The 12,305-nt window shown below is 51.9% G+C and overlaps 1 protein-coding gene across 3 annotated transcripts; it reads right to left on the reverse strand.

The window, feature by feature from the left end:
• Positions 1-894: 894 nt before the first annotated feature.
• Positions 895-11,520, reverse strand: ASB1 (ankyrin repeat and SOCS box containing 1). Of its 3 annotated transcripts, none has more exons than XM_074910946.1 (5): positions 11,407-11,520; positions 11,119-11,260; positions 8,861-9,163; positions 3,210-3,595; positions 895-1,325 (listed from the first exon to the last, which is right to left on the reverse strand). In XM_074910946.1, the coding sequence occupies exons 1-5, from the start codon at positions 11,465-11,467 to the stop codon at positions 1,192-1,194; spliced, it is 1,026 nt and encodes a 341-aa protein (XP_074767047.1). In that variant the 5' UTR covers positions 11,468-11,520; the 3' UTR covers positions 895-1,191. The 3 variants fall into 3 exon arrangements, with proteins under 3 accessions (XP_074767047.1, XP_074767048.1, XP_074767049.1); XM_074910947.1 differs by having other exon boundaries at positions 11,419-11,467; XM_074910948.1 differs by lacking the exon at positions 8,861-9,163 and having other exon boundaries at positions 11,419-11,467.
• Between the last annotated feature and the right edge of the window lie 785 nt (positions 11,521-12,305).

The following is a 12,305-nucleotide window of genomic DNA, read 5'->3' on the forward strand; positions in this document are numbered from 1 at the left end:
CAGGCATGGCATCAATGTGCAAATCCAGCCCTGCAACACAACAGTTTAATTTAGCAACCCCTCCACTGTTGCTCCTGGTCACTCTCAAATATTCTAACCCATTTTACAGTGAACAGAATATTAATTTAGGCATTGCTTTTCCAGAAAGTACCCTAGAAATCTTTCAGGTTCACGTGCTGGCTTCATCTGAGTATCACAGTTCTGGTCCCACAACCACTGCCGTGGCAACTGAGCCATTGGGATCGCACCCCCACAACAGGCTGTGTAGTTATATCAGTTTCCAGAGGTGGAACTACCTTTTCCTCTTCTCTCCACATTTTCTCCTTCACGCTGTGGCAGCGGTCACGAGACTTGACCCAGTCCCAGGCAGTTGTGAGGAGGGTTGGCCAGCCCCTGCCTCGTCCATCACAGTGCTGGAGGGAGAGCCAAGCCGCCGCAGCAGATCTGGTGCTCTGTAGAAACGACTCAGACAGGATAGGATTACACATTCTGCTACTCTCCCATCTGCGCGATGGGGCCTCTACATGAAGAAAGCCAAGTCAGCAGCTACCTTGCAGCACGTAGAGACATGGATACAATTTTCCAAGTAACACACAGCACTGGACGGGAAACTTGATGCACTTCACACCAGAAGAGGACAGAAGAAAATACACCCACTTTTACAGCAGCAATCACAAACTTCATACGGAAGAGAAAGGCCAGGTATTGACGGCAGAAAGAGAACAGTGCTGTTGTAAAACCCTAACCAAGGCGAGGAGAGACTCCCTTATATGCTCTAGGAAGAGGAAAGGCTTAAATATGGACGCTTTCCCCACGCAGAAGTGCCGCTGAGACCCGAGGTGTGTGTAACACAGATCAGTAACAGAGGTAGAGTCATAACAAACAGACATATGCTAACAGCTATAGGATATATTGTATTTGCTCATGTAACAGTCACACACACTTATCAGCCTCATTGCCCAACCAGTTACAAACAAGACATCACCAGTTAGATAACCAGTAGTTTAAGAATAGACACACAAAATCACTGCACCCTAAATTTGGAGGGGAAAATCACAGGGGCAGGGAATTATGTGCACTCCATGAGCAATACAGTATTTCACTGTTGGGGAAGAGTTAGGATTGGCACCTGGCTTTATCAGCGCACAAATTTACCAAATCAAACTGTCCTGGAAAGCAGCCAGTTGCCCTTTAACTGTGTTCGTGAAGTAAAAATTGTTTAATGGGGTCTGGGATTGGAAGGACATGGATCAGATCCAGACGAGATTTGCCAAGTATTCTTCGTACAGCTATGCGGCAGAGAGACAAGAGGCTCCGGGTGCGGCCTGCAGTGAAGAAAGCAGAGAAAAACCTATTGAGGGACACAGAGAGGAAGAAAGAGGGATAACAGCGTGTAAATTGTGCCGTGCTCTGGCTGACAGAAGAGGAGTCATTTACCCCTTCCAAATGCCAAGGCCACGTCCTGCACAGCAACATGAAGGCAGTGCAGGAATGCTGAGAATGCACACATCCTTCCCGTGAGGAGGCCAGACCTTTTGGGCAAAGATTTGGAGCAATGACAGCTGCCACACAGGGAAGCTTGAAAGGGAAAGCTGGAGACTGCATGAGGATGTGACCACAGAGCCAGTCCCTGCAGGCCAGGGTTCAAGAGATCACTGCCAACTCCACACCAGGGGAGACCATGAGAGGCATTATACTTTTCAGATAATTTAAAATTATGTGGACTTTATTTTTGTTCTAAATAGCCCCCTAGGAATCAACAGCATTGACAGTAAGCTCAGGCCTTATCCCAACTTTCTTTTGAGTCCATGGAGAGCTCTCCCAGCACAGGCACAAGAGGATGGTGATATCCATGTTGATTCAGGAACTGGACTTCCAAGGCACCACTCCATTATCCTGCATGGTCTACCTGAGAAGTCCCATTTGCCTTCTAAGCCCAGGCTTAATGGAAACCACCTGCTCCAGCTTATGTGCATCTCTTCTCAGCAGAAGTCCAGGTAGGTTTAAAAATCTGGCATGTGAAAAGCTGAGTAACTTTGGGGTGGGGGTTGGGAGTTGTATCCCACATCCTGAATCCCTTTCAAATTTCTCTGAAGTTTGAGAGGGAAACCCCACTTCCGCCCCTGGTGCAAAGCCCTGGCCTTCACCAGCTGAGCCTGGCGGTTTTATGAGGTGCTGCCCTTGCTGGAACAAGGGTGCACACTGTATTGATGTTGCTTTTGTTAAAAAGAGAAAGAAATAGCAGGTAAATTTAGGCATGTCCAGGCCTGAGGCTCTGGTTTACTTCTTCTGTAAGTCATTTGCTTCCCAGAAGATGTTAAATTCAAAAAGCCAGCTTTCCTCCACCTTTTTCCACCACCCTCTGAACTCCCTCCTGCCACTTGCTACCACCATTTGTGATTTTACTTCCCAAGTAGCCTGTCCAGAGGCAACTACCTCTTGGGTCCCTCCCTGGGCTCCCCTGAAGAGCACAGGCTCACTCAAGAACAGTGAAGGCACATCTGCATGGCTCTGGAGAACTGGGTCTCACTGAGTATGTCATAACCTGCCTGTGGCTTGTGAACCCAAAGCCCAGCTCTAATAGGAGCCCACTGCCTAAATCTTGTCTCCAGCTGCCGATGACACGGTTATGCAACAGAGAAACATAAAAATGGCAAAGTTACAGACAGAGGTTGGGCTGCTGAAACGGTTGGGCATCATTAGTACCTGAATGTCTCAAGAGGGAAAACACTCCGTGAATGTACAAAATGCAACTGGAGAGAAACAGGGAGTCCAGCTGGAGGTTTATGGGTTAAGACATCATTGTTGACAGAGACAGAGGCAGAGCTGCTTGGCAACGCTGAAGATCTGTGCCAGGGAGGTGCAGAGACCAGCCCCACAGGCCTCTCCTGCCCAATGCCTGCCTGGCCAGCAATAGCTCTTTGGGAGCCATATTAGGGTGGTGAAGTCACTAATGCTTAGCTCAACAGCTTCTTAGACCCCAGTTCTCTTTTTTCTGTTAGAATTGCTTTAACTTTTAAGCAGGTTTAACCTGTTTACAGGATCTTTTTGCACTTGGCTGAAATAACTTGGACAGACTCAGAAAAGGATGGTAACACCCACCCTACCACCTTAACAGCTCCTAACTACCAAATAAACTTTCCAAAGAGGTCTCCTGAATCCAGAGCTAGATAAAACCAGCACCACTGCAGTAAGTCAAAGCCACTTACCCCTTGCTTCTTTGAACACCTGCAAAGCCTCAGGGTTGACTCTAACTCTCCCTGTGGATTCAACTCCCAAGGCCTCCACTTTCACCAGGTTCAGATTGGCTCCAAAGTCAATCAAGAGGTGAACGAACGCTGCTTCACAGCCATGCCGCAGGACAGCGTCCATCACACACACTGGGGAGCCCCGGGAGAAGCCTTGGATGTTGATAGGCCCACAGCAGTTAAAATCTGGGTTGGCTCCAGCCTGAAGCAGCAGTCGGAAGCACTGGAGGTTGTGGTAGGCAGCGCTGATGTACAGTGGGCAGACCACCAGCGTGGTGAGGGGCCGCAGGGAGAGGCTGGGGACCCGGGAAGGGAGGTGGTGATTCACATCCACGTCTGCACCATACCTGGGTGGGGGAGAGAGAAGAGCAGAGGTTTGGAAACAAGGGCAACAGCACCAGAACTGCAGCCCAAAATGAAAAAATGGCAGGGGATGAGGCTGAAGGACAGCCGGAGGGTGAGCACCCTGCCTGTCTTTGGTACCTCTGAGGCCCACCACCCAAGAACCACCCGTACCTACCCTCAGATGGGCCTGGCGGGGCTTCTGAGTGGGGACAGTCTATCCAGCATACTCTGATCTTCAAGAAGCAAAGCTGTTTCTCTGCCCACAATAGCCCGGGCTTCAGAGAGGGGAGAAGCAGCTGAGGAACATCGTTCCTGGCCCTCCTGAAGGATGTGCCAAGCATGGCCTTGGCACAAGGGACGGCTGAGCCCTGAGCCAGCACCACGTAATGATGGATGCTAATAAGCCGGTTGAGGAGCGAGGATGTTTTCAAATGACTCAGCTGAAGAGATGCAGTGAAATAACTTCCCCACCAGGATAAAACAGGCCAAAAAAGCTATACAGGCAATCGATCTGACTGTCACAAACAGCAAGGAAATGGAAACAGAAATCTGTGCAGAACAGCAAAACACGCATGACAAAATCCTGCTCCCGAAGGAGCTGGGGTGGTTGAAATCCCATCAGGGTGTCTAAAAGCGGCTTTTTCCCTAGTATTCAGCTCAGCTGAAGGGATGTACCCGCCAACTCTGAGCACGCAGGAAACTGGAAAAACACAGAATAAGTGTGTCAGACCTTCTGCTCTCCCCATCCGTCCTGCACAGCTCTGTTCGCAGGTTATATATTATACTAGATACCACACAAGAGATTACAGTTCACGGGCCAGCGCTCCAGGCACTGAAGGGGAGACCTCCATGAGCTGCAGCAGCAAACCTCTCAAGCCTTTTGCAGCTGGCTTCTGCCTCACCCTACCCCACAGAGAAACCCATACACCTCATCTTTGCCCCACAGTGTCCCAACTGCTCCATAAGCCCTGCAGCCAGAGCAAAGCAGGCTCAGGCATACTGTGGTGCAAGAGGCACGCAAGCAGGCTTAAGCCCTGCTCAATGGACATGAGTGTTGTCACGAAAAAGAAGCAGCACCCGCAGCATGCTTCTTTCTGGTAAGTATAGATAGCACCAAGTTGTGAATGAGCAAAAAACAGTCTTATTGCCTTTGGTACTTTTCATTTTTTTGTAGGCAGCGAAGAATGCAGCCAAATAAATGGGAAAACAAAGGCCAAGTGTCGCTCTCTAGAAAAGCATGAAATTTGAAAAATGGCAATGCTGCAGAAAGAAGCATTTATTTCCCCCAGGCTGGGTAACACCCAAGCAGTGGGGACACTAACTCCATCTACTTCACATGCAGCTTAGATGGGAAGAAGGAGGGAGACAATACAATCCCCTAAGGAGTAGCTGTTTTTTTAACTGCAACACTGCAGATCAAGCAAAGCCCTGTCCCTTCTCCCCCCAGAGAGATTAAAGGTTCCTTCACGGCCAGTCCCCCTCCCAAAATTACAAACTGAGCATTCAGGGAACTAGATTTTTCTCTCTTCCTAGATAGCATTATGTTCCTTTCTGCAGTTAATAAAACAAATAAGGAAACCACCTGGGGACAAATCCTGCCTCAAGGCAAGCTCAGTTCTTGCTGAACCCAGTAGGGGCCGGTCCCTATCCAGCAAATACTTAAGCAAATGCTTCAATTCTGAGGATGGGAATAGTCTCATTTAAATTAAGCTCACACATAACAAGGGCCAAGGAAACTTGTCTAAGAGTTGCAAATGGCATGCCAGTGCATTTCTACCCCAGAGCACAAGAGCTCCCAAGCATGAACATCTTGGCTGAGATCTCATGAGACCAGTGGGGTGGGAAAATGCAGAAGGTCAGAGCTAGGCAGTAACAACACTACTGAGTGTGAGGCAGTCTTCACACCAGCCACAGGACCAAGCTTCACTTCCCAGGCCAGGCAGCTGGCCCAGATATCACTGCACACTGAGGGGATGCTCCCATCTTTTGGGGACTTTCACAGCACTTTGCTGAATCTGCATCACTTCACCTGTGTTGCAGCACAGAGGGCTAAAGGAGGAAAGGCGTCTGTTCTCCACGGGCAATCACACATGTAGCCTGTAGACAAACCTTTTAAAATCAGACTGCACGAGTATTTGGAGTCATCTGTGCTGCTGTGGGACTTTTGTAGGGCTGTTGCAGGGCCACTGCCTCCTATGGCTATAGTCCTGACCAGACAGCAGGTATCACTTCATTTCAGTCCTTTTTTTTTCCCATTACCATCATCAAAATTCCAAGTGAAAACCAATTCAAAGCAAAATACCAAATTCTACTTTTATCACAGTTAGGCATGCACCTGAGGCATCAAGGTGATTTGTCAGATGATCTCTTTTTCAACATTTTAGTGTGGCAAAAGGATCCTCTCATGCTTAATATACTGGGTCAGCTCTCAGTTACACTGCAAGTACAGTGCAACAGTCTGATCCCATCACAAGCTATTAGGAAAGTAATCTATACCCTGGCAATATAACCATAAATATTTTTGCCAGCTGTCTTACAAAATGGATCACCATTCCATAGCTATGTGTGTATTTACTATTAATGGATACCATTTCACCTATTGCTTGGTTAGCTAGTTCAGCAACTGTAGTAGTATTCAGGAATCCTGACTGTGCTATCATATGATTTTAAAAAAAATGAACCAGGTGATGTTTAGACACCTGCAGCAAGGCTGACTGGGTTGGGCTTTCTCTTCGGGACACTGAGACTCTCTCCAGGTGAATATGCTGAAATATTTCCTTATACCTCAGCGAAAGTGTCTTCCTCATTGCATTCCCCCTGACAAATCCTTCAGATCAACATTTTAAAAATCTCTGAGTGAGCTCTGTAACATAAGACTGAATTTTAAAGTAAGCAACTCCAAACAGATCTGTGAAATCTGTACTCCGAGATATTTGAAATTTTGGGCAATCTGACAATTTGGTATTAGCTTAGCAGCCTTGGGAGAGACCTTGTCTAATAAAAAGATATTGGACAAACTCCAGTTAATTTTTAATCCTGAAAGTTTTCCAAAATCTTGCTTTTAATATTGCTGGCAAGGTATCCTGAGTAGACGACACATAAATCAATGCATCAGCTCTCCATGTGCTGCTGAAATACCATTTGCTACATTTCACCCTGCTTTAGCAGATACATCAGGGGATATTATTGGGAATGCAGCATGTGAGTTGAACCCTACCAACAAGCATGTGGTGATGGGGACATCCTCAAAGCTTGCTGAGAAAGGAGCAAGGAGGGGGAACTGTCTCCCCTTCCTTCCACTTGCCAGCTTCCTTAAAGCTGCACTTGCATGAAAATTAACTTCCCCACAAGCAAAAAGGAAAGGAGAAAATCCCCAAGTATTTTGAAATTTTTCTATTCAAATCTTTCTGGCTGTTGTTTTCTAGCATTTGTGGTCATTGAAGGGATTCCTTGGAGAGCGTTTCTGTATGAATCCAAGTACACTTTCTTCTCTTTTACTATTTCTTTCTACAACTTGTATTTTCCTCTTACGATCCCTTACTATTTGGCATCACTGGCCCATAGAGTTGTTCAGCATGGTCCCTTACACAAAAAGCTTCCAATTTAGAAGAAAGGAAGTATCACAGGACAAAACTCAAGTTCCCACAGCCTGCTGCTAGACCTTGAGCCCACTCACTGCTAGTGCTGCAGACGGAGTTTCCTGAGGGATAGCAGGTCACCAGTCACACACCCCCCAACTAAGGTTGGTGGTCATCACCTCATAGCGATGGCCATCACTCCTTGTCCCAGAGATGCCTTCGACAGAGCTGAGCCTCGGGTGTCTGGCAAGGGGAAACTGAAGCGGATGCTGCAGAGAGTGTCCTAGTGATGGGCAAACACCAGGCAGCCAAGAACAGCCAGAGGCGGTGACAAGCATCTCTCCTCCCATGGGCAGAAAAAGGTCAGAGCAGAAGAGCTAAGCAAAGGCGAGATGTGTTTCCAAACAATTTTTGGTTCTCTGGGGGATCTATCTCACTCTTAAATACAGCCAGGGGCATGGAGCTGGCAGTCAAGATAGAGGAGGGGGGGGAAAGATACTTTGTAAGATTTGGATCTGACCGAAGAGTGGATGGTGGGCTCAGAAACAGAAACTCCTCTCTTGAGCTTTGTCTTAGAAACACAGACATGGGAGTCACACAACAGAGCACAGAGCTGTTGTCAGGGCCAGGCGATGGGGAATACAAGGATGTCCCTTCAGACACCTCTCCACCCTCTCCCCTGTGCATCTCTTGCCCAGCTTCACCAGGCCTGTGAAGGCCCTGGGCACACAAGGAGGGAACGGATGCTCTGAGCCCCAGAATCCCAGAATCATCTCGGTTGGAAAAGACCTTGAAGCTCCTCCAGTCCAACCATGAACCTCACACTGACCGTTCCCAACTCCACCAGATCCCTCAGCGCTCGGTCAACCTGACTCTTCAACCCCTCCAGGGATGGGGACTCCCCCCCTGCCCTGGGCAGCCCATTCCAACCCCCAACAACCCCTTCTGGAAAGAAATGCTTCCTAAGTGCCAGTCTGACCCTGCCCTGGCGCAGCTTGAGGCCATTCCCTCTTGTCCTGGTGCTTGTTTCTTGGTTCAAGAGACTCATCCCCATCTCTCTGCACCCTCCTTTCAGGGAGCTGTAGAGGGCGATGAGGTCTCCCCTCAGCCTCCTCTTCTCCAGACTAAACCCCCCCAGTTCCCTCAGCCGCTCCCATCAGACCTGTGCTCCAGACCCTGCACCAGCTCCGTTGCCCTTCTCTGGACACGCTCGAGTCATTCAATGGCCATTTTGTAGTGAGGGGCCCAAAACTGAACCCAGTCATCAAGGTGCGGCCTCACCAGTGCCGAGTACAGGGGCAAGATCCCTTCCCTGTCCCTGCTGGCCATGCTACTGCTGACACAAGCCAGGATGCCATTGGCCTTTTTGGCCACCTGGGCACACTGCTGGCTCCTGTTCAGCTGGCTGTCAATCAACACACCCAGGTCCCTCTCTGACTGGCAGCTCTCCAGCCACTCCTCCCCAAGCCTGTAGCGCTGCTGGGGGTTGTTGTGGCCCAAGGGCAGCCCCCAGCATTTGGCCTTAGTGAAACTCCTCCAGTTGGCCTCAGCCCATTGCTCCAGTCTGTCCAGATCTCTCTGTAGAGCCTCCCTTTCCCCATGGGGGAAAATATTCCGAGGGAAAGACAGGGAGGTAGAGCCAACCCTCTTCCCACCAGGACCATCTCCAGCAGGCACCCAAGTTCTCACCTGATCAGCTCCCGGAGGATGTCTGCCCGGCCCACGCGCGCCGCATGATAGACGGGGGTGCTACGGTGATGCCGGCTGCCATTGGGGTCAGCCCCAGCTTCCAGGAGGATCTTGGCACACTCGAGGTGCCCGTTGACCACGGCCACGTAGAGGGCGGTTTGCCCCTTCACGTCTACCAAGTCGATCTCAGCCCCTTTGCGGAGGAGGAAGTCGACGCAGGGGCCGTGGCCAGCAGTGGCGGCGATGCGCAGTGGCGTGCAGGGCAGCCAGCCACAGCACCACACCGACTTCTCGTTGATCCGGCTGGCATCAGGGGAGGGGAAAAGTGTCAGGTCAGAGAAGCCCTGCTGCCACCTTGCACCACCCCACCTCCCCCAGCCCCTGAGGAGAATGCTAGCAGAGCCCAAACCGCTCCCTTGAAGCTTTTCTTCCTCATTTTTGGAACTTTATAGCATCCCTGAAAAGTTCCTGCCAATAACCTGACTAGGTGCTGCACATAGGCAGTCAGAGACTACGACACGTACCAAAGTAGTGCCTGGAAAATGGGCTTTATCACAGCCCTGCTGTGTCAGGAGCTGCACATATGCGCCGTCAGGGACAAACACTGCCTTTCAAAACTCAGTCAAAATTACCAATTAAAAAAACCACTCCCTGCTCCCTTTTTACAGGGAGATGTTCCAGGATCAGCAGTGACCCAGCTGGGGACCACAACCAAGCTGTTCCAAAGGGGGCAGAAAGTCAGCAAAGCAGCAGCGAAACAGCAAGAGGACACGGGAGGAGGGGAGTAATGTACAGAAATGCAGGCATACACCCGTATCACACCACTGGCAACATCCACACCCAGACAAGCACCATGGGATGGTATGCACACAAATCCAGGGAAACAGCTCTGCCAGCAAGGAGCCAGCTTGGGAGGTACGGCCATCCTGCACTGAAAAGCGTTAAGTAGGCCGTTAGCATCTTTGTTGGATGGCTGTACTGGCGTTAAAAGCCTTTTCCAGTTTACTGAAAGAGATGGCTCTAGCTAGTGGCTGCTTAGATCCCCTCCCAAATAACCTTTAATAGCTGTCATGTTCATCCAGATCTCAGGTTAACCCTACAAATCTCACAAACATTCAGATCTCTCTCCCAGATTCCCTGCAAATCACTGTGGGTACCATTTTAGCAGGAACATGCAGAGAGGAAGGGATTTCTTCAAGGCCAACGTAGGCTGGTGAAAGTACTCTTTAGCCAGCACAGCAGTGGATTTGCTCTTCTAGCTCACTCTATGCAGGCCCACGTAACTGGTACAGGACAAAGCAGTTTTTATACAGTGCATTTATGGAGTTTGCTAGGAGAGCAATGCCGTTAACTTTTTTTTTTCCAACCATGTTTTAGGAAGAGGAATAGTATAAACCCCACATCAAGCTCTCAGCTGTCAAGTCTTATGATAAAAGTGCTCCCTTTAACCTTGGAGGTTTGGGGATCTCCACCCCACACCTACTCCCAAATTCAAATAAGTCACTTCTCTGCTCACTCCATCACCTGTGTGATGGTGCTGGAGGTCCAGCCCTCTTCTCATCAAAATTTTGCTTCTTCCTGCAGGGAAGGATGCCTGGCCCTGCTGCCACTGGGTTCCCACATGGCATGGGACAAAAATAAGGCAGAAAATCTCAGACCAAGAGTCCAAATTGCCCCAGCTGCCCAGGTAGCTGAAGGGGGGTCTGGCTCATTCTCATTTTTGCTTAAAGGGCACTTTTTTTGAGGCTGGGAGATATTCTGCACTCCAAGCAGTTTTCTCCATGGTGCAGGAAAATTAATTAACTGTCCCCACAGTCACAGACTTAGCACTGGGCAGATTTTGTAACATAGGGTGCTTCAGGTTTATATTCGATTGTAATCCCTTTTGTATGTTTTTCCCATTATACGCAGGCTCCTATTTTCACGGTATTATATTTCTACCCCAATCTGAAAAGGGCTGGTGCGTGGCTGCCACATTCATGAACTGACTTGAGATTTGCCTCTTGGGAGACCACAGGGGGGATGACTTTAGGGGGTGAGTGGAGCATCCTCCCAACCTCTCCCATAAAGACGGAGCGAGATGGGGGGCCCCAGAAGAAGCAGCCTGTGGGGACGGCATGAGCGAGCGGCCCCAGGGAGTCACTAGCCAAAAATCGTTCCAGCGGGACCTCGCACCTGGCTTCCCCCTCGTCCCCATGAGGGTCTCCAGAGGCAGCGCTGAGGGTGCGGGCAGGGCGGGTGCGAGGAGCCCCCCTCACCTTTGGAAGCTCTCCTCCTGCAGCAAGCTCTTGAGGGTGGGCAGGTCCCCCACGTAGGCCGCGTCGTGCAGCCGGGTGTCCTCGCAGTGCTCGATGGGGTGGTCGCAAAACTGCTCCCGCAGCCACTCCTTCAGGTTACGACCTGCGCTGGAGAGAGAGCGGGGAGGGGGGGGTAGCCGGGCTGAGCCCTGCCCAGAGGCGGCCCGGGGGGGGGGCCTTTCCCGTCCCCTCCCGGCACAAGCCGGGCCCCGCAGCAGCCCCCGGCCCGGCGGCGGGCCCGCACGTTACCTGCCTGCCCGCCTGAGGCGGCGGGCGGGTCTCCGCCGCCGGGGGGGCCGCCCTCCGCCATCTGCGCCTCGCACCGCCGGGCCGGCTCGGCGTCCCTCCCCGCGGGCAGCGTCCCCCCCCGCAGGCCGCCGCCCCCCCCCGCAGGCCGCCGCCCCCCCCCGCAGGCCGCCGCCCCCCCCCGCAGGCCGCCGCCCCCCCCCGCAGGCCGCCGCCCCCCCCCGCAGGCCGCCGCCCCCCCCCGCAGGCCGCCGCCCCCCCCCGCAGGCCGCCGCCCCCCCCCGCAGGCCGCCGCCCGCCCGCCCTCCGCGGGCCGGGCCTGATTGGTGCCTGCCGGCCCGGCGGCTTCCTGCCTCCGCGTTAAGGTGGTTTTTCCCCGGCGGGAGGAGGGCGGTTCGGCTCCGCTCCGGCAGGCAGGAGCGAGGCGGGAGCCATTCCTCCTTCAGACCCGCCCCGCGGCGGCACCTCGGCGGGAGGGAGGTTGAGGCGGCCCGGCCCGGAGCCCTGAGTGCGGCACCGCTCGGTCGCTGGACAGGGGGACCGGGGAGGTGTTTCTTCCAGCAACCGGCAGAAAACGGGGCTGATAATTTACGATGGCGTCTCCACTCCCTGGAGCAGTCTCTGCAGCGGGGATGCCAAGTGTTTTGCAAGCTGGTGGAGCAGACGGGTTTGCTTTTCACAGGGTCACTGAATCGTCTCTGTTGGAAAAGCCCTTGAAGCTCCTCCAGTCCAACCATGAACCTCACACTGACCGTTCCCAACTCCACCAGATCCCTCAGCGCTCGGTCAACCTGACTCTTCAACCCCTCCAGGGATGGGGACTCCCCCCCTGCCCTGGGCAGCCCATTCCAACCCCCAACAACCCCTTCTGGGAAGAAATGCTTCCTAAGAGCCAGTCTGAC

The sequence above is a fragment of the Athene noctua genome, chromosome 7 (assembly GCF_965140245.1).
Source record: "Athene noctua chromosome 7, bAthNoc1.hap1.1, whole genome shotgun sequence".
NCBI lineage: Eukaryota > Metazoa > Chordata > Aves > Strigiformes > Strigidae > Athene > Athene noctua.

What these genes read in the sequence shown, in the direction of transcription:
- ASB1 (XM_074910946.1), bottom strand. Translation starts at nt 11,467, where the DNA reads ATGGCGGAGGGCGGCCCCCCCGGCGGCGGAGACCCGCCCGCCGCCTCA. An exon ending in CAGGAGGAGAGCTTCCAAAG is followed by an intron (nt 9,164 to 11,118) that starts GTGAGGGGGGCT and finishes CCCTGATGCCAG; the next exon opens with CCGGATCAACGAGAAGTCGG. An exon ending in GGTGTTCAAAGAAGCAAGGG is followed by an intron (nt 1,326 to 3,209) that starts GTAAGTGGCTTT and finishes TCTTCACTGCAG; the next exon opens with GCCGCACCCGGAGCCTCTTG.